Genomic DNA, 24,908 nt, shown 5'->3' on the forward strand with positions numbered 1-24,908 from the left:
AGAGTGAGTGAGGGATCCGGAGTGAGCATGGTTTGACGCCAGTACAGAGTGAGTGACGGAGTGAGCATGGTTTGACGTCATTTCAGAGTGATTGAGAGTGTGAGCATGGTTTGACGCCAGTACAGAGTGAGTGAGGGAGTGAGCAAGGTGTGACGCCAGTACAGAGTGAGTTAGGGAGTGAGCATAGTTTGACGCCAGTACCGAGTGAGTGAGGGAGTGAGCAAGGTGTGACGCCAGTACCGAGTGAGTGAGGGAGTGAGCATGGTTTGACGCCAGTACAGAGTGAGTGAGGGAGTGAGAATGGTTTGACGCCAGTACAGAGTGAGTGAGGGGGTGAGCATGGTTTGACGCCAGTACAGAGTGAGTGAGGGAGTGAGCAAGGTGTGACGCCAGTAGAGAGTGAGTGAGGGAGTGAGCAAGGTGTGACGCCAGTACCGAGTGAGTTAGGGAGTGAGCATGGTTTGACGCCAGTACAGAGTGAGTGAGGGAGTGAGCAAGGTGTGACGCCAGTAACGAGTGAGTGAGGAGGTGAGCATGGTTTGATGCCAGTACAGAGTGAGTGAGGGAGTGAGCATGGTTTGATACTAGTACAGAGTGAGTGAGGGAGTGAGCATGGTTTGATACTAGTACAGAGTGAGTGAGGGAGTGAGCTTGACAGGACGCCAGTACAGAGTGAGTGAGGGGGTGAGCATGGTTTGACACTAGTACAGAGTGAGTGAGGGAGTGAGCATGGTTTAACGCCAGTACCGAGTGAGTGAAGGAATTAGCAAGGTGTGACGCCAGTACAGAGTGAGTGAGGGCGTGAGCAAGGTGTGACGCCAGTACAGAGTGAGTGAGGGATCCGGAGTGAGCATGGTATAACGCCAGTACCGAGTGTGTGAAGGAATTAGCAAGGTGTGACGCCAGTACAGAGTGAGTGAGGGGGTGAGCATGGTTTGACGCCAGTACAGAGTGAGTAAGGGCGTGAGCAAGGTATGACGCCAGTACAGAGTGAGTTAGGGATCCGGAGTGAGCATGGTTTGAAACCACTACAGAGTCAGTGAGAGAGGGACCATGGTTTGACGCCAGTACAGAGTGAGTGAGGGAGTAAGCATGGTTTGACGCCAATACAGAGTGAGTGAAGGAGTGAGCATGGTTTGTCGCCAGTACAGAGTGAGTGAAGGAGTGCCCATGGTTTGACGCCAGTACAGAGTGAGTGAGGGGGTGAGCATGGTTTGATACTAGTACAGAGTGAGTGAGGGAGTGAGCATGGTTTGATACTAGTACAGAGTGAGTGAGGGAGTGAGCATGGTTTGACGCCAGTACAGAGTGAGTGAGGGGGTGAGCATGGTTTGACGCCAGTACAGAGTGAGTGAGGGAGTTAGCAAGGTGTGACGCCAGTACCGAGTGAGTTAGGGAGTGAGCATGGTTTGACGCCAGTACCGAGTGAGTGAGGGAGTGAGCAAGGTGTGACGCCAGTAACGAGTGAGTGAGGAGGTGAGCATGGTTTGACGCCAGTACAGAGTGAGTGAGGGAGTGAGCATGGTTTGATACTAGTACAGAGTGAGTGAGGGAGTGAGCATGGTTTGATACTAGTACAGATTGAGTGAGGGAGTGAGCTTGACAGGACGCCAGTACAGAGTGAGTGAGGGGGTGAGCATGGTTTGACACTAGTACAGAGTGAGTGAGGGAGTGAGCATGGTTTAACGCCAGTACCGAGTGAGTGAAGGAATTAGCAAGGTGTGACGCCACTACAGAGTGAGTGAGGGCGTCAACAAGGTGTGACGCCAGTACAGATTGAGTGAGGTATCCGGAGTGAGCATGGTTTGACGCCAGTACAGAGTGAGTGAGGGGGTGAGCATGGTTTGACGCCAGTACAGAGTGAGTGAAGGAGTGAGCATGGTTTGACGCCAGTACAGAGTAAGTGAGGGAGTAAGGATGGTTTCACGCCAGTACAGAATGAATAAGGGAGTGAGCACGGTTTGGCGCCAGTACAGAGTGAGTGAAGGAATTAGCATGGTTTGACGCCAGTACAGAGTGAGTGAGGAAGTGAGCATGGTTTGACGCCAGTACAGAGTGAGTGAGGGGTTGAGCATGGTTTGACGCCAGTACAAAGTGAGAGAGAGAGGGAGCATGGTTTGACACTAGTACAGAGTGAGTGAGGGAGTGAGCATGGTTTGATGCCAGTACCGAGTGAGTGAGGGAGTGAGCATGGTTTGGCGACAGAACACAGTGAATTAGGGAGTGAGCATGGTTTGACGCCAGTACAGAGTGAGTGAGGGAGTGAGCATGGTGTGACGGCAGTACCGAGTGATTTAGGGAGTGAGCATGGTTTGACGCCAGTACAGAGTGAGGGAGGGAGTGTGCATGGTTTGACGCCAGTACAGAGTGAGTGAGGGAGTGAACATGGTTTGATGCCAGTACAAATTGAGTGAGAGAGGGAGCATGGTTTGACACCAGTACAGAGTGAGTGAGGGAGTGAGCATGTTTTGACGCCACTACAGAGTGAGTGAGGGAGAGAGCATGGTTTGACGCCAGTAGAGAGTGAGTGAGGGAGTGAGCATGGTTTGATACTAGTACAGAGTGAGTGAGGGAGTGAGCTTCACCTGACGCCAGTACATAGTGAGTGAGGGAGTGAGCATGGTTTGACGCCAGTACATAGTGAGTGAGGGATTGAGCATGGTTTGTCGCCAGTACAGAGTGAGTGAGGGGGTGAGCATGGTTTGACGCCAGTACAGAGTGAGTGAGGGAGTGAGCATGGTTTGACGCCAGTACAGAGTGAGGGAGGGAGTGAGCATAGTTTGACGCCAGTACCGATTGGGTGAGGGAGTGAGCATTATTTGACCCCAGTACAGAGTGATTGAGGGCGTGAGCAAGGTGTGACGCCAGTACCGAGTGAGTGAGGGAGTGAGCATGGTTTGACGCCAGTACACAGTGAGTGAGGGAGTGAGCATGGTTTGACGGCAGTACCGAGTGATTGAGGGAGTGAGCATGGTTTGACGCCAGTACAGAGTGAGTGAGGGAATGGTTGGTTTGACGCCAGTACAGAGTGAGTGAGGGAGTGAGCAAGGTTTGATGCCAGTACAAAGTGAGTGAGAGAGGGAGCATGGTTTGACACTAGTACAGAGTGAGTGAGGGAGTGAGCTTGACCTGACGCCAGTACAGAGTGAGTAAGGGAGTGAGCATTTTTTGACGCCAGTACAGAGTGAGTGAGGGGGTGAGCATGGTTTGACCCTAGTACAGAGTGAGTGAGGGAGTGAGCATGGTTTGACGCCAGTACCGAGTGAGTGAGGGAGTGAGCATGGTTTGACGCCAGTACAGAGTGAGTGAGGGAGTGAACATGGTGTGACGCCAGTACAGAGTGATTTAGGGAGTGAGCATGGTTTGACGTCAGTACAGAGTGAGTGAAGGAATGAGCATGGTTTGACGCCAATAGAGAGTCAGTGAAGGCGTGAGCAAGGTGTGACGCCAGTACAGAGTGAGTGAGGGAGTGAGCAAGGTGTGACGCCAGTACAGAGTGAGTGAGGGAGTGAGCATGGTTTGACGCCAGTACAGAGTGAGTGAGGGAGTAAGCATGGTTTCACGCCAGTACAGAGTGAGTGAGGAGGTGAGCATGGTTTCACGGCAGTACAGAGTAAGTAAGGGAGTGAGGATGGTTTGGCGCCAGTACAGAGTGAGTCAAGGAATTAGCATGGTTTGACGCCAGTACAGAGTGAGTGAGGAAGTGAGCAGGGTTTGACGCCAGTACAGAGTGAGTGAGGGGTTCAGCATGGTTTGACGCCAGTACAAAGTGAGAGAGAGAGGGAGCATGGTTTGACACTAGTACAGAGTGAGTGAGGGAGTTAGCATTGTTTCATACTAGTACAGAGTGAGTGAGGGAGTGAGCATGGTTTGATGCCAGTACAAAGTGAGTGAAAGAGGGAGCATAGTTTGACACTAGTACAGAGTGAGTGAGGGAGTGAGCATGTTTTGACGCCAGTACAGAGTGAGTGAGGGAGTGAGCATGGTTTGACGCCAGTACAGAGTGAGTGAGGGAGTGGGCATGGTTTGATACTAGTACAGAGTGAGTGAGGGAGTGAGCTTGACCTGACGCCAGTACATAGTGAGTGAGGGAGTGAGCATAGTTTGACGCCAGTACATAGTGAGTGAGGGATTGAGCTTGGTTTGACGCCAGTACAGAGTGAGTGAGGGGGTGAGCATGGTTTGACGCCAGTACAGAGTGAGTGAGGGAGTGAGCATGGTTTGATGCCAGTACAAAGTGAGTAAAAGAGGGAGCATGGTTTGACACTAGTACAGAGTGAGTGAGGGAGTGAGCATCTTTTGACGCCAGTACAGAGTGAGTGAGGGAGTGGGCATGGTTTGACGCCAGTACAGAGTGAGTGAGGGAGTGAGCATGGTTTGACACTAGTACAGAGTGAGTGAGGGAGTGAGCATGGTTTAACGCCAGTACCGAGTGAGTGAAGGAATTAGCAAGGTGTGACGCCACTACAGGGTGAGTGAGGGCGTCAACAAGGTGTGACGCCAGAACAGATTGAGTGAGGTATCCGGAGTGAACATGGTTTGACGCCAGTACAGAGTGAGTGAGGGGGTGAGCATGGTTTGACGCCAGTACAGAGTGAGTGAAGGAGTGACCATGGTTTGACGCCAGTACAGAGTAAGTGAGGGAGTAAGCATGGTTTGACGCCAGTACAGAATGAGTAAGGGAGTGAGCACGGTTTGGCGCCAGTACAGAGTGAGTGAAGGAATTAGCATGGTTTGACGCCAGTACAGAGTGAGTGAGGAAGTGAGCATGGTTTGACGCCAGTACAGAGTGAGTGAGGGTTTGAGAATGGTTTGACGCCAGTACAAAGTGAGAGAGAGAGGGAGCATGGTTTGACACTAGTACAGAGTGAGTGAGGGAGTGAGCATGGTTTGATGCCAGTACCGAGTGAGTGAGGGAGTGAGCATGGTTTGACGCCAGTACAGAGTGAGTGAGGGATTGAGCATGGTTTGACGCCAGTACAGAGTGAGTGAGGGAGTGAGCATGGTTTGACGCCAGTACAGAGTGAGTGAGGGAGTGAGCATGGTTTGACGCCAGTACATAGTGAGTGAGGGAGTGAGCTTCACCTGACGCCACTACATAGTGAGTGAGGGAGTGAGCATGGTTTGACGCCAGTACATAGTGAGTGAGGGATTGAGCATGGTTTGACGCCAGTACAGAGTGAGTGAGGGGGTGAGCATGGTTTGACGCAAGTACAGAGTGAGTGAGGGAGTGAGCATGGTTTGACGCCAGTACAGAGTGAGTGAGGGAGTAAGCATAGTTTGACGCCAGTACCGATTGGGTGAGGGAGTGAGCATTATTTGACCCCAGTACAGAGTGATTGAGGGAGTGAGCAAGGTGTGACGCCAGTACCGAGTGAGTGAGGGAGTGAGCATGGTTTGACGCCAGTACACAGTGAGTGAGGGTGTGAGCATGGTTTGACGCCAGTACAGAGTGAGTGAGGGAGTGAGCATGGTTTGACGCCAGTACCGAGTGATTGAGGGAGTGAGCATGGTTTGACGCCAGTACAGAGTGAGTGAGGGAATGGTTGGTTTGACGCCAGTACAGAGTGAGTGAGAGAGTTAGCATGGTTTGATGCCAGTACAAAGTGAGTGAGAGAGGGAGCATGGTTTGATACTAGTACAGAGTGAGTGAGGGAGTGAGCATGTTTTGCCACTAGTACAGAGTGAGTGAGGGAGTGAGCTTGACCTGACGCCAGTACATAGTGAGTGAGGGAGTGAGCTTGACCTGACGCCAGTACCGAGTGAGTGAGGGAGTGAGCATGGTTTGACGCCAGTACAGAGTGAGTGAGGGAGTGAACATGGTGTGACGCCAGTACAGAGTGATTTAGGGAGTGAGCATGGTTTGACGCCAGTACAGAGTGAGTGAAGGAATGAGCAAGGTGTGACGCCAGTAGAGAGTCAGTGAAGGCGTGAGCAAGGTGTGACGCCAGTACAGAGTGAGTGAGGTAGTGAGCATTGTTGACGCCAGTACCGAGTAAGTGAGGGAGTGGGCAAGGTGTGACGCCAGTACCGAGTGAGTGAGGGAGTGAGCATGGTTTGACGCCAGTACAGAGTCAGTGAGGGAGTAAGCATGGTTTCACGCCAGTACAGAGTGATTGAGGAGGTGAGCATGGTTTCACGCCAGTACAGAGTGAGTAAGGGAGTGAGGATGGTTTGGCGCCAGTACAGAGTGAGTCAAGGAATTAGCATGGTTTGACGCCAGTACAGAGTGAGTGAGGAAGTGAGCATGGTTTGACGCCAGTACAGAGTGAGTGAGGGGTTCAGCATGGTTTGACGCCAGTACAAAGTGAGAGAGAGAGGGAGCATGGTTTGACACTAGTACAGAGTGAGTGAGGGAGTGAGCATGGTTTGATGCCAGTACAAAGTGAGTGAAAGAGGGAGCATGGTTTGACACTAGTACAGAGTGAGTGAGGGAGTGAGCATGTTTTGACGCCAGTACAGAGTGAGTGAGGGAGTGAGCATGGTTTGACGCCAGTACAGGGTGAGTGAGGGAGTGGGCATGGTTTGATACTAGTACAGAGTGAGTGAGGGAGTGAGCTTGACCTGACGCCAGTACATAGTGAGTGAGGGAGTGAGCATAGTTTGACGCCAGTACAGAGTGAGTGAGGGATTGAGCATGGTTTGACGCCAGTACAGAGTGAGTGAGGGGGTGAGCATGGTTTGACGCAAGTACAGAGTGAGTGAGGGAGTGAGCATGGTTTGATGCCAGTACAAAGTGAGTAAAAGAGGGAGCATGGTTTGACACTAGTAGAGAGTGATTGAGGGAGTGAGCATGTTTTGACGCCAGTACAGAGTGAGTGAGGGAATGAGCATGGTTTGACGCCAGTACAGAGTGAGTAAGGGAGTGAGGATGGTTTGGCGCCAGTACAGAGTGAGTCAAGGAATTAGCATGGTTTGACGCCAGTACAGAGTGAGTGAGGAAGTGAGCATGGTTTGACGCCAGTACAGAGTGAGTGAGGGGTTCAGCATGGTTTGACGCCAGTACAAAGTGAGAGAGAGAGGGAGCATGGTTTGACACTAGTACAGAGTGAGTGAGGGAGTGAGCATGGTTTGATGCCAGTACAAAGTGTGTGAAAGAGGGAGCATGGTTTGACACTAGTACAGAGTGAGTGAGGGAGTGAGCATGTTTTGACGCCAGTACAGAGTGAGTGAGGGAGTGAGCATGGTTTGACGCCAGTACAGGGTGAGTGAGGGAGTGGGCATGGTTTGATACTAGTACAGAGTGAGTGAGGGAGTGAGCTTGACCTGACGCCAGTACATAGTGAGTGAGGGAGTGAGCATAGTTTGACGCCAGTACAGAGTGAGTGAGGGATTGAGCATGGTTTGACGCCAGTACAGAGTGAGTGAGGGGGTGAGCATGGTTTGACGCAAGTACAGAGTGAGTGAGGGAGTGAGCATGGTTTGATGCCAGTACAAAGTGAGTAAAAGAGGGAGCATGGTTTGACACTAGTACAGAGTGATTGAGGGAGTGAGCATGTTTTGACGCCAGTACAGAGTGAGTGAGGGAGTGAGCATGGTTTGACGCCGGTACAGAGTGAGTGAGGGAGTGAGCATGGTTTGATACTAGTACAGAGTGAGTGAGGGAGTGACCTTGACCTGACGCCAGTACATAGTGAGTAAGGGAGTGAGCATGGTTTGACGCCAGTACAGAGTGAGTGAGGGGGTGAGCATGGTTTGACGCCAGTTCAGAGTGAGTGAGGGAGTGAGCATGGTTTGACGCCAGTACCGAGTGAGTGAGGGAGTGAGCATGGTTTGACGCCAGTACAGAGTGAATGAGGGAGTGAACATGGTGTGACGCCAGTACAGAGTGATTGAGGGAGTGAGCAGGGTTTGACGCCAGTACAGAGTGAGTGAAGGAATGAGCAAGGTGTGACGCTAATAGAGATTCAGTGAAGGCGTGAGCAAGGTGTGACGCCAGTACAGAGTGACTGAGGGAGTGAGCATGGTTTGACGCCAGTACAGAGTGATTGAGGGAGTGAGCAAGGTGTGACACCAGTACAGAGTGAGTGAGGGAGTGAGCATGGTTTGACGCCAGTACCGAGTGAGTGAGGAAGTGAGCATGGTTTGACACCAGTACAGAGTCAGTGAGGGAGTGAGCATTGTTGACGCCAGTACCGAGTAAGTGAGGGAGTGGGCAAGGTGTGACGCAAGTACCGATTGAGTGAGGGAGTGAGCATGGTTTGACGCCAGTACAGAGTGATTGAGGGATTGAGCAAGGTGTGACACCAGTACAGAGTGATTTAGGGAGTGAGCATGGTTTTACGCTAGTACAGAGTCTGTGAGGGAGTGAGCATGGTTTGACACCAGTACAGAGTGAGTGAGGGAGTAAGCAATGGTTTGATACTAGTACCGAGTGAGTGAGGGATTGAGCATGGTTTGACGCCAGTACAGAGTGAGTGAGGGAGTGAACATAGTGTGACGCCAGAACAGAGTGATTTAGGGAGTGAGCATGGTTTGACGCCAGTACAGAGTGAGTGAAGGAATGAGCAAGGTGTGACGCCAGTACAGAGTCAGTGAAGGCGTGAGCAAGGTGTGACGCCAGTACAGAGTGAGTGAGGGAGTGAGCATGGTTTGACGCCAGTACAGAGTGAGTGAGGGAGTCAGCATAGTTTGACGCCAGTACCGATTGGGTGAGGGAGTGAGCATTATTTGACCCAAGTACAGAGTGATTGAGAGAGTGAGCAAGGTGTGACGCCAGTACCGAGTGAGTGAGGGAGTGAGCATGGTTTGACGCCAGTACACAGTGAGTGAGGGAGTGAGCATGGTTTGACGCCAGTACAGAGTGAGTGACGGAGTGAGCATGGTGTGACGGCAGTACCGAGTGATTGAGGGAGTGAGCATGGTTTGACGCCAGTACAGAGTGAGTGAGGGAGTGAGCATGGTTTGACGCCAGTACAGAGTGAGTGAGAGAGTGAGCATGGTTTGATGCCAGTAGAAATTGAGTGAGAGAGGGAGCATTTTTTGACACTAGTACAGAGTGAGTGAGGGAGTGAGCATGTTTTGACACTAGTACAGAGTGAGTGAGGGAGTGAGCTTGACCTGACGCCAGTACAGAGTGAGTGAGGGAGTGAGCTTGACCTGACGCCAGTACCGAGTGAGTAAGGGAGTGAGCATGGTTTGACGCCAGTACAGAGTCAGTGAGGGAGTGAGCATGGTTTGACCCTAGTACAGAGTGAGTGAGGGAGTGAGCATGGTATGACGCCAGTACCGAGTGAGTGAGGGAGTGACCATGGTTTGACGCCAGTACAGAGTGAGTGAGGGAGTGAACATGGTGTGACGCCAGTACAGAGTGATTTAGGGAGTGAGCATGGTTTGACGCCAGTACAGAGTGAGTGAAGGAATGAGCAGGGTGTGACGCCAATAGAGAGTCAGTGAAGGCGTGAGCAAGGTGTGACGCCAGTACAGAGTGAGTGAGGGAGTGAGCATGGTTTGACGCCAGTACAGAGTGAGTGAGGGAGTGAGCAAGGTGTGACACCAGTACAGAGTGAGTGAGGGAGTGAACATGGTGTGACGCCAGTATAGAGTGAGTGAGGGAGTGAGCATGGTTTGACGCCAGTACAGAGTGAGTGAAGGAATGAGCAAGGTCTAAAGCCAGTATCGAGTAAGTGAGGGAGTGGGCAAGGTGTGACGCCAGTACCGAGTGAGTGAGGGAGTGAGCATAGTTTGACGCCAGTACCGATTGGGTGAGGGAGTGAGCATTATTTGACCCCAGTACAGAGTGATTGAGGGAGTGAGCAAGGTGTGACGCCAGTACAGAGTGATTTAGGGAGTGAAGATGGTTTGACGCCAGTACAGAGTGAGTGAAGGAATGAGCAAGGTATGACGCCAATAGAGAGTCAGTGAGTAAGGGAGTGAGCAAGGTGTGACGCCAGTACAGAGTGAGTGAGGGAGTGAGCATGGTTTGACGCCAGTACAGAGTGATTGAGGGATTGAGCAAGGTGTGACACCAGTACAGAGTGATTTAGGGAGTGAGCATGGTTTGACGCTAGTACAGAGTCTGTGAGAGAGTGAGCATGGTTTGACACCAGTACAGAGTGAGTGAGGGAGTAAGCAATGGTTTGATACTAGTACCGAGTGAGTGAGGGATTGAGCATGGTTTGACGCCAGTACAGAGTGAGTGAGGGAGTGAACATAGTGTGACGCCAGAACAGAGTGATTTAGGGAGTGAGCATGGTTTGACGCCAGTACAGAGTGAGTGAAGGAATGAGCAAGGTGTGACGCCAGTACAGAGTCAGTGAAGGCGTGAGCAAGGTGTGACGCCAGTACAGAGTGAGTGAGGGATTGAGCATGGTTTGACGCCAGTACAGAGTGAGTGAGGGAGTCAGCATAGTTTGACGCCAGTACCGATTGGGTGAGGGAGTGAGCATTATTTGACCCAAGTACAGAGTGATTGAGAGAGTGAGCAAGGTGTGACGCCAGTACCGAGTGAGTGAGGGAGTGAGCATGGTTTGACGCCAGTACACAGTGAGTGAGGGAGTGAGCATGGTTTGACGCCAGTACAGAGTGAGTGACGGAGTGAGCATGGTGTGACGGCAGTACCGAGTGATTGAGGGAGTGAGCATGGTTTGACGCCAGTACAGAGTGAGTGAGGGAGTGAGCATGGTTTGACGCCAGTACAGAGTGAGTGAGAGAGTGAGCATGGTTTGATGCCAGTAGAAATTGAGTGAGAGAGGGAGCATTTTTTGACACTAGTACAGAGTGAGTGAGGGAGTGAGCATGTTTTGACACTAGTACAGAGTGAGTGAGGGAGTGAGCTTGACCTGACGCCAGTACATAGTGAGTGAGGGAGTGAGCTTGACCTGACGCCTGTACAGAGTGAGTAAGGGAGTGAGCATGGTTTGACGCCAGTATAGAGTCAGTGAGGGAGTGAGCATGGTTTGACCCTAGTACAGAGTGAGTGAGGGAGTGAGCATGGTATGACGCCAGTACCGAGTGAGTGAGGGAGTGACCATGGTTTGACGCCAGTACAGAGTGAGTGAGGGAGTGAACATGGTGTGACGCCAGTACAGAGTGATTTAGGGAGTGAGCATGGTTTGACGCCAGTACAGAGTGAGTGAAGGAATGAGCAGGGTGTGACGCCAATAGAGAGTCAGTGAAGGCGTGAGCAAGGTGTGACGCCAGTACAGAGTGAGTGAGGGAGTGAGCATGGTTTGACGCCAGTACAGAGTGAGTGAGGGAGTGAGCAAGGTGTGACACCAGTACAGAGTGAGTGAGGGAGTGAACATGGTGTGACGCCAGTATAGAGTGAGTGAGGGAGTGAGCATGGTTTGACGCTAGTACAGAGTGAGTGAAGGAATGAGCAAGGTCTGACGCCAGTACCGAGTAAGTGAGGGAGTGGGCAAGGTTTGACGCCAGTACCGAGTGAGTGAGGGAGTGAGCATAGTTTGACGCCAGTACCGATTGGGTGAGGGAGTGAGCATTATTTGACCCCAGTACAGAGTGATTGAGGGAGTGAGCAAGGTGTGACGCCAGTACCGAGTGAGTGAGGGAGTGAGCATTGTTTGACGCCAGTACACAGTGAGTGAGGGAGTGAGCATGGTTTCGACGCCAGTACAGAGTGAATGAGGGAGTGAGCATGGTTTGACGCCAGTACAGAGTGAGTGAGGGAGTGAAGATGGTGTGACGCCAGTACAGAGTGAGTGAGGGAGTGAGCATGGTTTGATGCCAGTACAAAGTGAGTGAGAGAGGGAGCATGTTTTGACACTAGTACAGAGTGAGTGAGGGAGTGAGCTTGACCTGACGCCAGTACAGAGTGAGTGAGGGAGTGAGCTTGACCTGACGCCAGTACAGAGTGAGTAAGGGAGTGAGCATGGTTTGACGTCAGTACAGAGTGAGTGAGGGGGTGAGCATGGTTTGACGCTAGTACAGAGTGAGTGAGGGAGTGAGCATGTTTTGACACCAGTTCAGAGTGAGTGAGGGAGTAAGCAATGGTTTGATACTAGTACCGAGTGAGTGAGGGATTGAGCATTGTTTGACGCCAGTACAGAGTGAGTGAGGGAGTGACCATGGTTTGACGCCAGTACAGAGTGAGTGAGGGAGTGAACATGGTGTGACGCCAGTACAGAGTGATTTAGGGAGTGAAGATGGTTTGACGCCAGTACAGAGTGAGTGAAGGAATGAGCAGGGTGTGACGCCAATAGAGAGTCAGTGAAGGCGTGAGCAAGGTGTGACGCCAGTACAGAGTGAGTGAGGGAGTGAGCATGGTTTGACGCCAGTACAGAGTGAGTGAGGGAGTGAGCAAGGTGTGACACCAGTACAGAGTGAGTGAGGGAGTGAACATGGTGTGACGCCAGTATAGAGTGAGTGAGGGAGTGAGCATGGTTTGACGCCAGTACAGAGTGAGAGAAGGAATGAGCAAGGTCTGACGCCAGTACCGAGTGAGTGAGGGAGTGAGCATAGTTTGACGCCAGTACCGATTGGGTGAGGGAGTGAGCATTATTTGACCCCAGTACAGAGTGATTGAGGGAGTGAGCAAGGTGTGACGCCAGTACCGAGTGAGTGAGAGAGTGAGCATGGTTTGACGCCAGTACACAGTGAGTGAGGGAGTGAGCATGGTTTGATGCCAGTACAAAGTGAGTGAGAGAGGGAGCATGTTTTGACACTAGTACAGAGTGAGTGAGGGAGTGAGCTTGACCTGACGCCAGTACATAGTGAGTGAGGGAGTGAGCTTGACCTGACGCCAGTACAGAGTGAGTAAGGGAGTGAGCATGGTTTGACGCCAGTACAGAGTGAGTGAGGGGGTGAGCATGGTTTGACCCTAGTACAGAGTGAGTGAGGGAGTGAGCATGGTTTGACGCCAGTACCGAGTGAGTGAGTGAGTGAGCATGGTTTGACGCCAGTACAGAGTGAGTGAGGGAGTGAACATGGTGTGACGCCAGTACAGAGTGATTTAGGGAGTGAGCATGGTTTGACGCCAGTACAGAGTGAGTGAAGGAATGAGCAGGGTGTGACGCCAATAGAGAGTCAGTGAAGGCGTGAGCAAGGTGTGACGCCAGTACAGAGTGAGTGAGGGAGTGAGCATGGTTTGACGCCAGTACAGAGTGAGTGAGGGAGTGAGCATGGTTTGACGCCAGTACAGAGTGAGTGAGGGAGTGAGCATTGTTGACGCCAGTACCGAGTAAGTGAGGGAGTGGGCAAGGTGTGACGCCAGTACCGGGTGAGTGAGGGAGTGAGCATGGTTTGACGCCAGTACAGAGTGATTGAGGGAGTGAGGAAGGTGTGACGCCAGTACAGAGTGAGTGAGGGAGTGAGCATGGTTTGACGCCAGTACAGAGTCAGTGAGGGAGTGAGCATGGTTTGACACCAGTACAGAGTGAGTGAGGGAGTGAGCAATGGTTTGATACTAGTACCGAGTGAGTGAGGGAGTGAGCATGGTTTGACGCCAGTACAGAGTGAGTGAGGGAGTGAACATGGTGTGACGCCAGTAAAGAGTGATTGAGGGAGTGAGCAAGGTGTGACGCCAGTACCGAGTGAGTGAGGGAGTGAGCATGGTTTGACGCCAGTACAGAGTGATTGAGGGAGTGAGGAAGGTGTGGCGCCAGTACAGAGTCAGTGAGGGCGTGAGCATGGTTTGACGCCAGTACAGAGTGAGTGAGGGAGTGAGCATGGTTTGACGTTACAGAATGAGGTAGTGAACGTGGTTTGATGCTACAGAGTGAGTGAGGGAGTAAGCTTAGACTGACGCCAGTACAGAGTGAGTGAGGGAGTGAGTATGAGGGAGTGAGCTTTCAAGTGTATTGTAGGCCATAGGCCCATGATACAAACGGAAAATGTACAGTTGAAGTTTGCGGATCACATTTATGTATTTAACAATGATTGTCAAAGATACATGACTTTAACAATAAACAAAGAAATACTTTATACAGTTGCTCGATGGACAGATAACATGAGAATGCTGAACTTTCGCATTGTTGGAAATTCATAACATTTTCTTGGTATAAATTCTGCCCTCAGAATCTGGTAACATTTGCATATTAGAATAAAATGGTGCTCATCCTCAACATAATTGTATTTATATGCTTTGCAAACTCGTTCCACTCTAGGTTCCATTTTGTGTCTACCAGTTTCGATACGAAGATGAGAAGAGTAAGGGAGTCGCATACATGTTGAGGTGTGTCACACAAGGATATGTACAGCATGTATTGAGGTAACTGGTTATGGTCATATGTGTGTGGTTCGTGAGTTATCTGCACTAACTGATAACACTTTAAACAGTGTTACAGTATATCTCGGCGAGGCAGTTTAATGTTCAGGTACGTACCACCGAGCCCCACGAGCACGGGCAGGTGCTGACAAGCCAGGACCAGGGTCAGGGCGAATCATTTAAAATCTTAAGTTGGAGACATTACAAACGTCTTGTTAATACGCACCAATATTTCTGATGGAGAGAACCCCGAGGAATATGAGGGATGCGACATTGTTGAAGGCAGTCAGACTGAGGTTGGTGATGCCCTCAGCCACAGGATACGAGACTTCACACACCAGCTCGAAAAACAAGGGACTGTCCGCTCCATTCACAACACTCTTTACAATGTTCGCGGCATACAGCTCCTCTGGAACACATACAAACAATATTCACAACCACTTTCTTTCAGTAACCAACCACAATCTATAATAATGATAATAATAATAATAATAAAATGTCAGACAATAGATCCCACCACGGGCTTTCTGAACGACCACTGCATCGAGTTTATCTGCAGTGTGTTGAGAAGATCAGCAATCCTGCAGAGTCCTTCCCTTGAATGAAGTCGTCTGGCCTGAAAAGTGAAACAGAAGGCTTTCTGTTTGCTGCTCAGGACCATTCACTTCCAATTGTGAGTGGATGCCCAGCTTTGGCACAGACACAGTATCTTAAGCGACATGATGGGGTGGCTCGATCATTTTATTACCGTCTTCGCCATGCTTGTGATTTTGACACAGAGGTCCATCCATGGTACGACCCGGAATATGTAGAGGGCGTCATGGAAAATGATCAATACAAAATCCTTTGGAATAGGCCCGTATACAGCCTTACACGTATCCAGGCAAACAAACCTGATCTTGTCCTTTTTGATAAATCCAATGAAATCATTTATATCATTGAATTTTCAGTCCCTTTTGACACTAATGTGATTGACAAGATTGAGGAAAAACATGGCAAATATGCAGACCTCGCTTTCGAAATGTCACGCTTGCATCCTAAGTACCAAGTTGTCCGACTCCCCATCGTTCTCGGTGCCTTAGGTTTGGTACCTCCCAATATGTTGACTGACATTGGGAGAGTACCCGGGTTTGCTACCAGGAATACAGCCCTTCTGACAATCTGGGTAATGCAGAAGGCTGCAGTGTTGGGGAGTCTTCACATTCTCCGAAAAGTCCCATTTGCTGTCTGGGCAGCGTGTAGAGGGGGCAAGGGCCCTGAGCTGATGATGAGCCTAACCAGCCTGATTGTGCCAGGAGCACCCAAACCCTCTTTGCTGCATTTTGTATTTTAACTGTTCATTATAAAATAATTATAATACAGTGGCAATGCCATCTCATCCCTTACGGGTACCCATTCACTGCTGGGTGAACAGAGGCATATTTCGAACAAAGTCTCTTGCCCAAGGAGACACCACATGTGCTTCAATGTGTGGGCAGGACCGAAGCACTAGAAACTCTCTGGACCAACGATGGTCACTCATCCAAGGACTCTCTGCACCAACGATGGTCACTCATCCAATTGCAAGGGCTCTCTGAACCAACGATGGTCACTCATCCAAGGACTCTCTGGATCAACGATGGTCACTCATCCAAGGACTCTCTGGATCAACGATGGTCACTCATCCAAGGACTCTCTGGACCAACGATGGTCACTCATCCAAGGGCTCTCTGGACCAACGATGGTCACTCATCCAAGGACTCTCTGGATCAACGATGGTCACTCATCCAAGGACTCTCTGGATCAACGATGGTCACTCATCCAAGGACTCTCTGGACCAACGATGGTCACTCATCCAAGGACTCTCTGGACCAACGATGGTCACTCATCCAAGGACTCTCCGCGACCTACGCTGCTAAACTTCGCCGGGGGGCACGGGTGGCCCAGTCGTCTTAGGCGCCGCGATTCGCTGTTCAGAGTTGCGTCCCTTCGGCACGCCAGAAACTTATGATCGTGGGTTCGAATCCCGGTTCGCCCCGATTAGGGTTCTAGGTTTGTCAGCAGCATACCTGTGCTCAGGGGTTTCACCGAACTGGATCACTTCAGGCTTTCCTCCCACATTAAGCTGACACGCTGTGATATAACTAGAATACTGTTAAAAGCGGCGTTAAACCCAACTTCGCCTGATTTGATACCCGTGCGCTGTGCACAGGACCACGTGCCACCAATAAGTCCACTCTATTTTCATGTGGGGCAAATTTTAAATAATGAAATAATTTCTTAAATTTTATACGATTGGTTACCAGATTAGAACAATCTAGAAATGTGATATCTTTAGGTTTCACATGTATAATCCATTTCATAAATTACAAACACAATATTCTGTACATCATTTCTTAGGGAGTCGGGTGATAAGGAATGTCGCCTGCCTCTTGTCCTGGGGATGATGTTAAGGATGAGTAGAATCATCCAGAGGAAACTCAGCAATGCCAGAACATCAAGCAGGACGAGGATCAGACGTAGTCTGCGCTGAAATCGGTCTGCAAACCTGTTAAAGTAGTTAGCATGGTTAAAATATCACATTAAACCCTCTCTTGACAAACCTTTTCAAGTAGTTAGCATGGTAACAATATCACATTAAACCTTCTCTGGACAAACCTGTTAAAGTAGTTACCATGGTTACAATATAACATTAAACCCTCGTTCGACAAACCTGTTAAAATAGTTACCGTGGTTACAATATCACATTAAACCCTCTCTGGACAAACCTGTTAAAGTAGTTACCGTGGTTACAATATCACATTAAACCCTCTCTGGACAAACCTGTAAAAGTAGTTACCATGGTTACAATATCACATTAAACCCTCTCTGGACAAACATGTTAAAGTAGTTACCGTGGTTACAACATCACATTAAATAGTCTCTTGACAAACCTGTTGAAGTAGTTACCATGGTTGCAATAACACCTTAAACCCTCTCTTGACAAACATGTTAAAGTAGTTACCATGGTTACAATATCACATTAAACCCTCTCTGGACAAACCTGTTAAAGAAGTTACTATGCTTACAATATCACATTGCACTTTCTCTCTCTCTTGACAAACCCTCGCTCTCACTCTCACTCTCTAAATTCACTTACTTACTTGTTCTCTTTTCTGATATAACAAAACACTATTCAATAGCTATAGTCGTGTCATCATGTCAATTGCTCACCTTCCAACGATGATGCCAGTAGCAGCAGCTGCCAGGAAGCCGTAGAACCCCAGCCACCCAGCGTCAGCCTGGAGCACAATTGCGCACGGTACACACATATAGCATGTGCCTACACTGACTGGTACGAGGACGTGCAGTGACTGGTACGAGGACGTGCACTGACTGATGGTGTGGTGTGAGGACGTACACTGACTGATGGTGTGGTGTGAGGACGTACACTGACTGATGTAGACTGACTGATGGTGTGGTGTGAGGACGTACACTGACTGATGGTGTGGTGTGAGGACGTACACTGACTGATGGTGTGGTGTGAGGACGTACACTGACTGATGGTGTGGTGTGAGGACGTACACTGACTGATGTAGACTGACTGATGGTGTGGTGTGAGGACGTACACTGACTGATGTAGACTGACTGATGGTGTGGTGTGAGGACGTACACTGACTGATGGTGTGGTGTGAGGAAGTACACTGACTGATGGTGTGGTATGAGGACGTACACTGACTGATGGTGTGGTGTGAGGACGTACACTGACTGATGGTGTGGTGTCAGGACGTACACTGACTGATGGTGTGGTGTGAGGACGTACACTGACTGATGGTGTGGTATGAGGACGTACACTGACTGATGGTGTGGTGTGAGGACGTACACTGACTGATGTAGACTGACTGATGGTGTGGTATGAGGACGTACACTGACTGATGGTGTGGTGTGAGGACGTACACTGACTGATGATGTGGTGTGAGGACGTACACTGACTGATGTAGACTGACTGATGGTGTGGTATGAGGACGTACACTGACTGATGGTGTGGTGTGAGGACGTACACTGACTGATGGTGTGGTGTGAGGACGTACACTGACTGATGGTGTGGTGTGAGGACGTACACTGACTGATGTAGACTGACTGATGGTGTGGTGTGACGACGTACACTGACTGATGGTGTGGTGTGAGGACGTACACTGACTGATGGTGTGGTGTGAGGACGTACACTGACTGATGGTGTGGTGTGAGGACATACACTGACTGATGGTGTGGTGTGAGGACGTACACTGATTGATGGTGTGGTGTGAGGACGTACACTGACTGATGGTGTGGTGTGAGGACGTACACTGACTGATGTAGACTGACTGATGGTGTGGTGTGAGGACGTACACTGACTGATGGTGTGGTGTGAGGACGTACACTGACTGATGGTGTGGTGTGAGGACATACACTGACTGATGGTGTGGTGTGAGGACGTACACTGATTGATGGTGTGGTGTGAGGACGTACACTGACTGATGGTGTGGTGTGAGGACGTACACTGACTGATGTAGACTGACTGATGGTGTGGTGTGAGGACGTACACTGACTGATGGTGTGGTGTGAGGACGTACACTGACTGATGGTGTGGTGTGAGGACGTACACTGACTGATGTAGACTGACTGATGGTGTGGTGTGAGGACGTACACTGAATGATGGTGTGGTGTGAGGACGTGCACTGACTGATGTACACTGACTGATGGTGCGGTGTGAGGACGTACACTGACTGTAACGGTAGTCAGTCAGATATGGTAATAAGATATTTTAATAGCGCTTTATTGTTTCTTCTCATTAGTGGTGAGTATTGTTTTTAGCTCCCTTGGGGTATGGAGCGAGTACCATGCTTTCCGGTGAGAAAGGCCTATGTTTATCCGCTTTCCGTCAAGATGTTTTACGGATTTCAGGGAATTGGACAACTGTGAGTTCTCTATATTAGAAATTCTGTAAAATAAACATCATGAATACTCAGTTTCTCCGTTCAGAGTTTTCGAAAACATTATACTGACTGATGCAGACTGACTGATGGTGTGGTGTGAGGACGTACACTGACTCATGGTGTGGTGTGAGGACGTACACTGACTGATGTAGACTGACTGATGGTGTGGTGTGAGGACGTACACTGAATGATGGTGTCGTGTGAGGACGTGCACTGACTGATGTACACTGAATGATGGTGCGGGGTGATGACGTACACTGACTGATGTAGACTGACTGATGGTGTGGTGTGACGACGTACACTGACTGATGGTGTGGTGTGAGAACGTACACTGACTGATGGTGTGCTGTGAGGACGTACACTGACTGATGGTGTGGTGTGAGGACGTACACTGACTGATGGTGTGGTGTGAGGACGTACACTGACTGATGTAGACAGACTGATGGTGTGGTGTGAGGACGTACACTGACTGCTGTAGACTGACTGATGGTGTGGTGTTAAGACGTACACTGACTGATGTAGACTGACCGATGGTGTGGTGTGAGGACGTGCACTGACTGATGTAGACTGATTGATGGTGTGGTGTGAGGACGTACACTGACTGCTGTAGACTGACTGATGGTGTGGTGTCAGGAGGTACACTGACTGATGGTGTCGTATGAGGACGTACACTGACTGATGGTGTCCTGTGAAGGCGTGCACTGACTGATGGTGTGGTGTGAGGACGTACACTAACTGATGGTGTGGTGTGAGGACGAACACTGACTGATGGTGTGGTGTGGGGACGTACACTGACTGACGGTGTGGTGTGAGGACGTACACTAACTGATGGTGTGGTGTGAGGACGTACAATGACTGATGGTGTGCTGTGAGGACGTGCACTGACTGATGGTGTGGTGTGAGGACGTACACTAACTGATGGTGTGGTGTGAGGACGTACACTGACTAATGGTGTGGTGTGGGGACGTACACTGACTGATGGTGTGGTGTGAGGACGTACACTAACTGATGGTGTGGTGTGAGGACGTGCACTGACTGATGTAGACTGACTGATGGTGTGGTGTGAGGACGTACACTAACTGATGGTGTGGTGTGAGGACGTACACTGACTGATGGTGTGGTGTGAGGACGTACACTGACCGATGGTGTGGTGTGAGGACGTACACTGACTGATGGTGTGGTGTGAGGACGTACACTGACTGAAGTAGACTGACTGATGGTGTGGTATGAGGACGTACACTGACTGATGGTGTGGTGTGAGGACGTACACTGACTCATGGTGTGGTGTGAGGACGTACACTGACTGATGGTGTGGTGTGAGGACGTACACTGACTCGTGGTGTGGTGTGAGGACGTATACTGACTGATGGTGTGGTGTGAGGACGTACACTGACTGATGGTGTGGTGTCAGGACGTACACTGACTCATGGTGTGGTGTGAGAACGTACACTGACTGATGTAGACAGACTGATGGTGTGGTGTGAGGACGTACACTGACTGATGGTGTGGTGTGAGGACGTGCACTGACTCATGGTGTGGTGTCAGGACGTACACTGACTCATGGTGTGGTGTGAGAACGTACACTGACTGATGTAGACAGACTGATGGTGTGGTGTGAGGACGTACACTGACTGCTGTAGACTAACTGATGGTGTGGTGTGAAGACGTACACTGACTGATGTAGACTGACTGATGGTGTGGTGTGAGGACGTGCACTGACTGATGTAGACTGATTGATGGTGTGGTGTGAGGACGTACACTGACTGCTGAAGACTGACTGATGGTGTGGTGTCAGGAGGTACACTGACTGATGGTGTGGTGTGAGGACGTACACTGACTGATGGTGTGGTGTGAGGACGTGCACTGACTGATGGTGTGGTGTGAGGACGTACACTAACTGATGGTGTGGTGTGAGGACGTACAATGACTGATGGTGTGGTGTGGGGAAGTACACTGACTGATGGTGTGGTGTCAGGACGTACACTGACTCATGGTGTGGTGTGAGAACGTACACTGACTGATGTAGACAGACTGATGGTGTGGTGTGAGGACGTACACTGACTGCTGTAGACTAACTGATGGTGTGGTGTGAAGACGTACACTGACTGATGTAGACTGACTGATGGTGTGGTGTGAGGACGTGCACTGACTGATGTAGACTGATTCATGGTGTGGTGTGAGGACGTACACTGACTGCTGAAGACTGACTGATGGTGTGGTGTCAGGAGGTACACTGACTGATGGTGTGGTGTGAGGACGTACACTGACTGATGGTGTGGTGTGAGGACGTGCACTGACTGATGGTGTGGTGTGAGGACGTACACTAACTGATGGTGTGGTGTGAGGACGTACACTGACTGATGGTGTGGTGTGGGGAAGTACACTGACTGACGGTGTGGTGTGAGGACGTACACTAACAGATGGTGTGGTGTGAGGACGTGCACAGACTGATGGTGTGCTGTGAGGACGTGCACTGACTGATGGTGTGGTGTGAGGACGTACACTAACTGATGGTGTGGTGTGAGGACGTACAATGACTGATGGTGTGGTGTGAGAACGTGCACTGACTCATGGTGTGGTGTCAGGACGTACACTGACTCATGGTGTGGTGTGAGAACGTACACTGACTGATGGTGTGGTGTGAGGACGTACACTGACTCAGGGTGTGGTGTGAGGACGTACACTGACTGATGGTGTGGTGTGAGGACGTGCACTGACTGATGGTGTGGTGTGAGGACGTGCACTGACTGATGGTGTGGCGTGAGGACGTACACTGACTGATGGTGTGGTGTGAGGACGTACACTGACTGATGTACACTGACTGAAGGTATGGTGTGAGGACGTACAGTGACTGATGGTGTGGTGTGAGGACGAACACTGACTGATGGGATGGGTGTAATATAGAATTATCAACTCAGTTAAAAAATCTCCAACTAGAAGCTGCCAGAGTAGTTACTGGGCTCCCAAAGTATACTTCGCACACACATCTGTATTATGAAACAGGATGGGAAACGTTAATAGAACGAAGAAGGAAACGCAAGCTATGTTTGTTCTACAAAATACAAAGTAATATTGCCCCAACTTACCTTAAAGACATTGTACCAACCACTGTAGGTTCAAATATATCATATAATTTAAGAAATTCAGACAATATTGGGTTCCATATACTAGATTAAAACACTCAACGTGTTCTTTTATTCCATCAACTGTAAGGTTATGGAACACTATTCCTGCAGCAGGTAGAAATTGAACATCTACATCCTAATTCAAGACATACATACAAAAAGAGCAAGTCATTGCACCTCCATATTTTTCCTATGGTGTTAGAAAGTTGAATATTTATCACACTCGATTAAGATACTTCAAAAGCCAGTTAAATTATCATTTATACAGAATAGAGGTAAAATGTGGTGTGAGGACGTACACTGACTGATGGTGTGGTGTGAGGACGTACACTGACTGATGGTGTGGTGTGAGGACGTACACTGACTGATGGTGTGGTGTGAGGACGTACAATGACTGATGGTGTGGTGTGAGGACGTACACTGACTCATGGTGTGCTGTGAGGACGTACACTGACTGATGGTGTGGTGTGAGGACGTACAATGACTGATGGTGGGATGTGAGGACGTACACTGACTGATAGTGTTGTGTGAGGACGTACACTGACTGATGGTGTGGTGTGAGGACGTACACTGACTGATGTAGACTGACTGATGGTGTGGTATGAGGACGTGCACTAACTGATGGTGTGGTGTGAGGACATACACTGACTGATGGTGTGGTGTCAGGACGTACACTGACTGATGGTGTGGTGTGAGGACGTACACTGACTGATGGATTGGTGTGAGGACGTACACTGACTGATGGTGTGGTGTGAGGACATACACTGACTGATGGTGTGGTATAAGGACGTACACTGACTGATGGTGTGGTGTGAGGACGTACACTGACTGATGTAGACTGACTGATGGTGTGGTATGAGGACGTACACTGACTGATGGTGTGGTATGAGGACGTACACTGACTGATGGTGTGGTGTGAGGACGTACACTGACTGATGGTGTGGTGTGAGGACGTACACTGACTGATGGTGTGGTGTGAGGACGTACACTGACTGATGTAGACTGACTGATGGTGTGGTGTGAGGACGTACACTGACTGATCGTGTGGTGTGAGGACGTACACTGACTGATGGTGTGGTATGAGGACATACACTGACTGATGGTGTGGTATGAGGACGTACACTGACTGATGGTGTGGTGTGAGGACGTACACTGACTGATGTAGACTGACTGATGGTGTGGTATGAGGACGTACACTGACTGATGGTGTGGTGTGAGGACGTACACTGACTGATGTAGACTGACTGATGGTGTGGTGTGAGGACGTACACTGACTGATGGTGTGGTGTGAGGACGTACACTGACTGATGTAGACTGACTGATGGTGTGGTGTGAGGACGTACACTGACTGATGGTGTGGTATGAGGACGTACACTGACTGATGGTGTGGTGTGAGGACATACACTGACTGATGGTGTGGTATGAGGACGTACACTGACTGATGGTGTGGTGTGAGGACGTACACTGACTGATGGTGTGGTGTGAGGACGTACACTGACTGATGGTGTGGTGTGAGGACGTACACTGACTGATGGTGTGGTGTGAGGACGTACACTGACTGATGTAGACTGACTGATGGTGTGGTGTGAGGACGTACACTGACTGATCGTGTGGTGTGAGGACGTACACTGACTGATGGTGTGGTATGAGGACATACACTGACTGATGGTGTGGTATGAGGACGTACACTGACTGATGGTGTGGTGTGAGGACGTACACTGACTGATGGTGTGGTGTGAGGACGTACACTGACTGATGGTGTGGTGTGAGGACGTACACTGACTGATGGGGTGGTGTGAGGACGTACACTAACTTTTGGTGTGGTGTGAGGACGTACACTGACTGATGTACACTGAATGATGGTGTGGTGTGAGGACATACACTGACTGATGGTGTGGTGTGAGGACGTACACTGACTGATGGGGTGGTGTGAGGACGTACACTAACTTTTGGTGCGGTGTGAGAACGTACACTGACTGATGTACACTGAATGATGGTGTGGTGTGAGGACGTACACTGACTGATGTAGACTGACTGATGGTGTGGTGTGAGGACGTACACTGACTGATCGTGTGGTGTGAGGACGTACACTGACTGATGGTGTGGTGTGAGGACGTACACTGACTGATGGTGTGGTGTGAGGACGTGCACTGACTGATGTACACTGAATGATGGTGTGGTGTGAGGACGTACACTGACTGATGTAGACTGACTGATGGTGTGGTGTGAGGACGTACACTGACTGATCGTGTGGTGTGAGGACGTACACTGACTGATGGTGTGGTGTGAGGACATACACTGACTGATGGTGTGGTGTGAGGACGTACACTGACTGATCGTGTGGTGTGAGGACGTACACTGACTGATCGTGTGGTGTGAGGACATACACTGACTGATGGTGTGGTGTGAGGACGTACACTGACTGATGGTGTGGTATGAGGACGTACACTGACTGATCGTGTGGTGTGAGGACGTACACTGACTGATGGTGTGGTATGAGGACATACACTGACTGATGGTGTGGTATGAGGACGTACACTGACTGATGGTGTGGTGTGAGGACATACACTGACTGATGGTGTGGTGTGAGGACGTACACTGACTGATGGTGTGGTGTGAGGACGTACACTGACTGATGGTGTGGTGTGAGGACGTACACTAACTTTTGGTGTGGTGTGAGGACGT

At 50.1% G+C, this 24,908-nt stretch overlaps 1 protein-coding gene across 1 annotated transcript in view; it reads right to left on the minus strand.

Moving 5' to 3' along the window:
* LOC124126333 (solute carrier family 49 member 4-like) overlaps nucleotides 1–24,908 on the minus strand; it is an 81,679-nt gene that overhangs the window by 13,007 nt on the left and 43,764 nt on the right. Inside the window, exons 11-13 of the mRNA XM_048391456.1 lie at nucleotides 17,357–17,424; nucleotides 16,573–16,691; nucleotides 14,391–14,573 (exon numbers count right to left, since the gene is read on the minus strand). Of these exons, the coding sequence (XP_048247413.1) occupies nucleotides 14,391–14,573; nucleotides 16,573–16,691; nucleotides 17,357–17,424 (370 nt within the window). The remainder of the gene's footprint in view (nucleotides 1–14,390; nucleotides 14,574–16,572; nucleotides 16,692–17,356; nucleotides 17,425–24,908) is intronic.

This window comes from Haliotis rufescens, unplaced genomic scaffold (assembly GCF_023055435.1).
Source record: "Haliotis rufescens isolate VD_foot unplaced genomic scaffold, xgHalRufe1.0.p SCAF_10, whole genome shotgun sequence".
NCBI classification, from domain to species: Eukaryota; Metazoa; Mollusca; class Gastropoda; order Lepetellida; family Haliotidae; genus Haliotis; species Haliotis rufescens.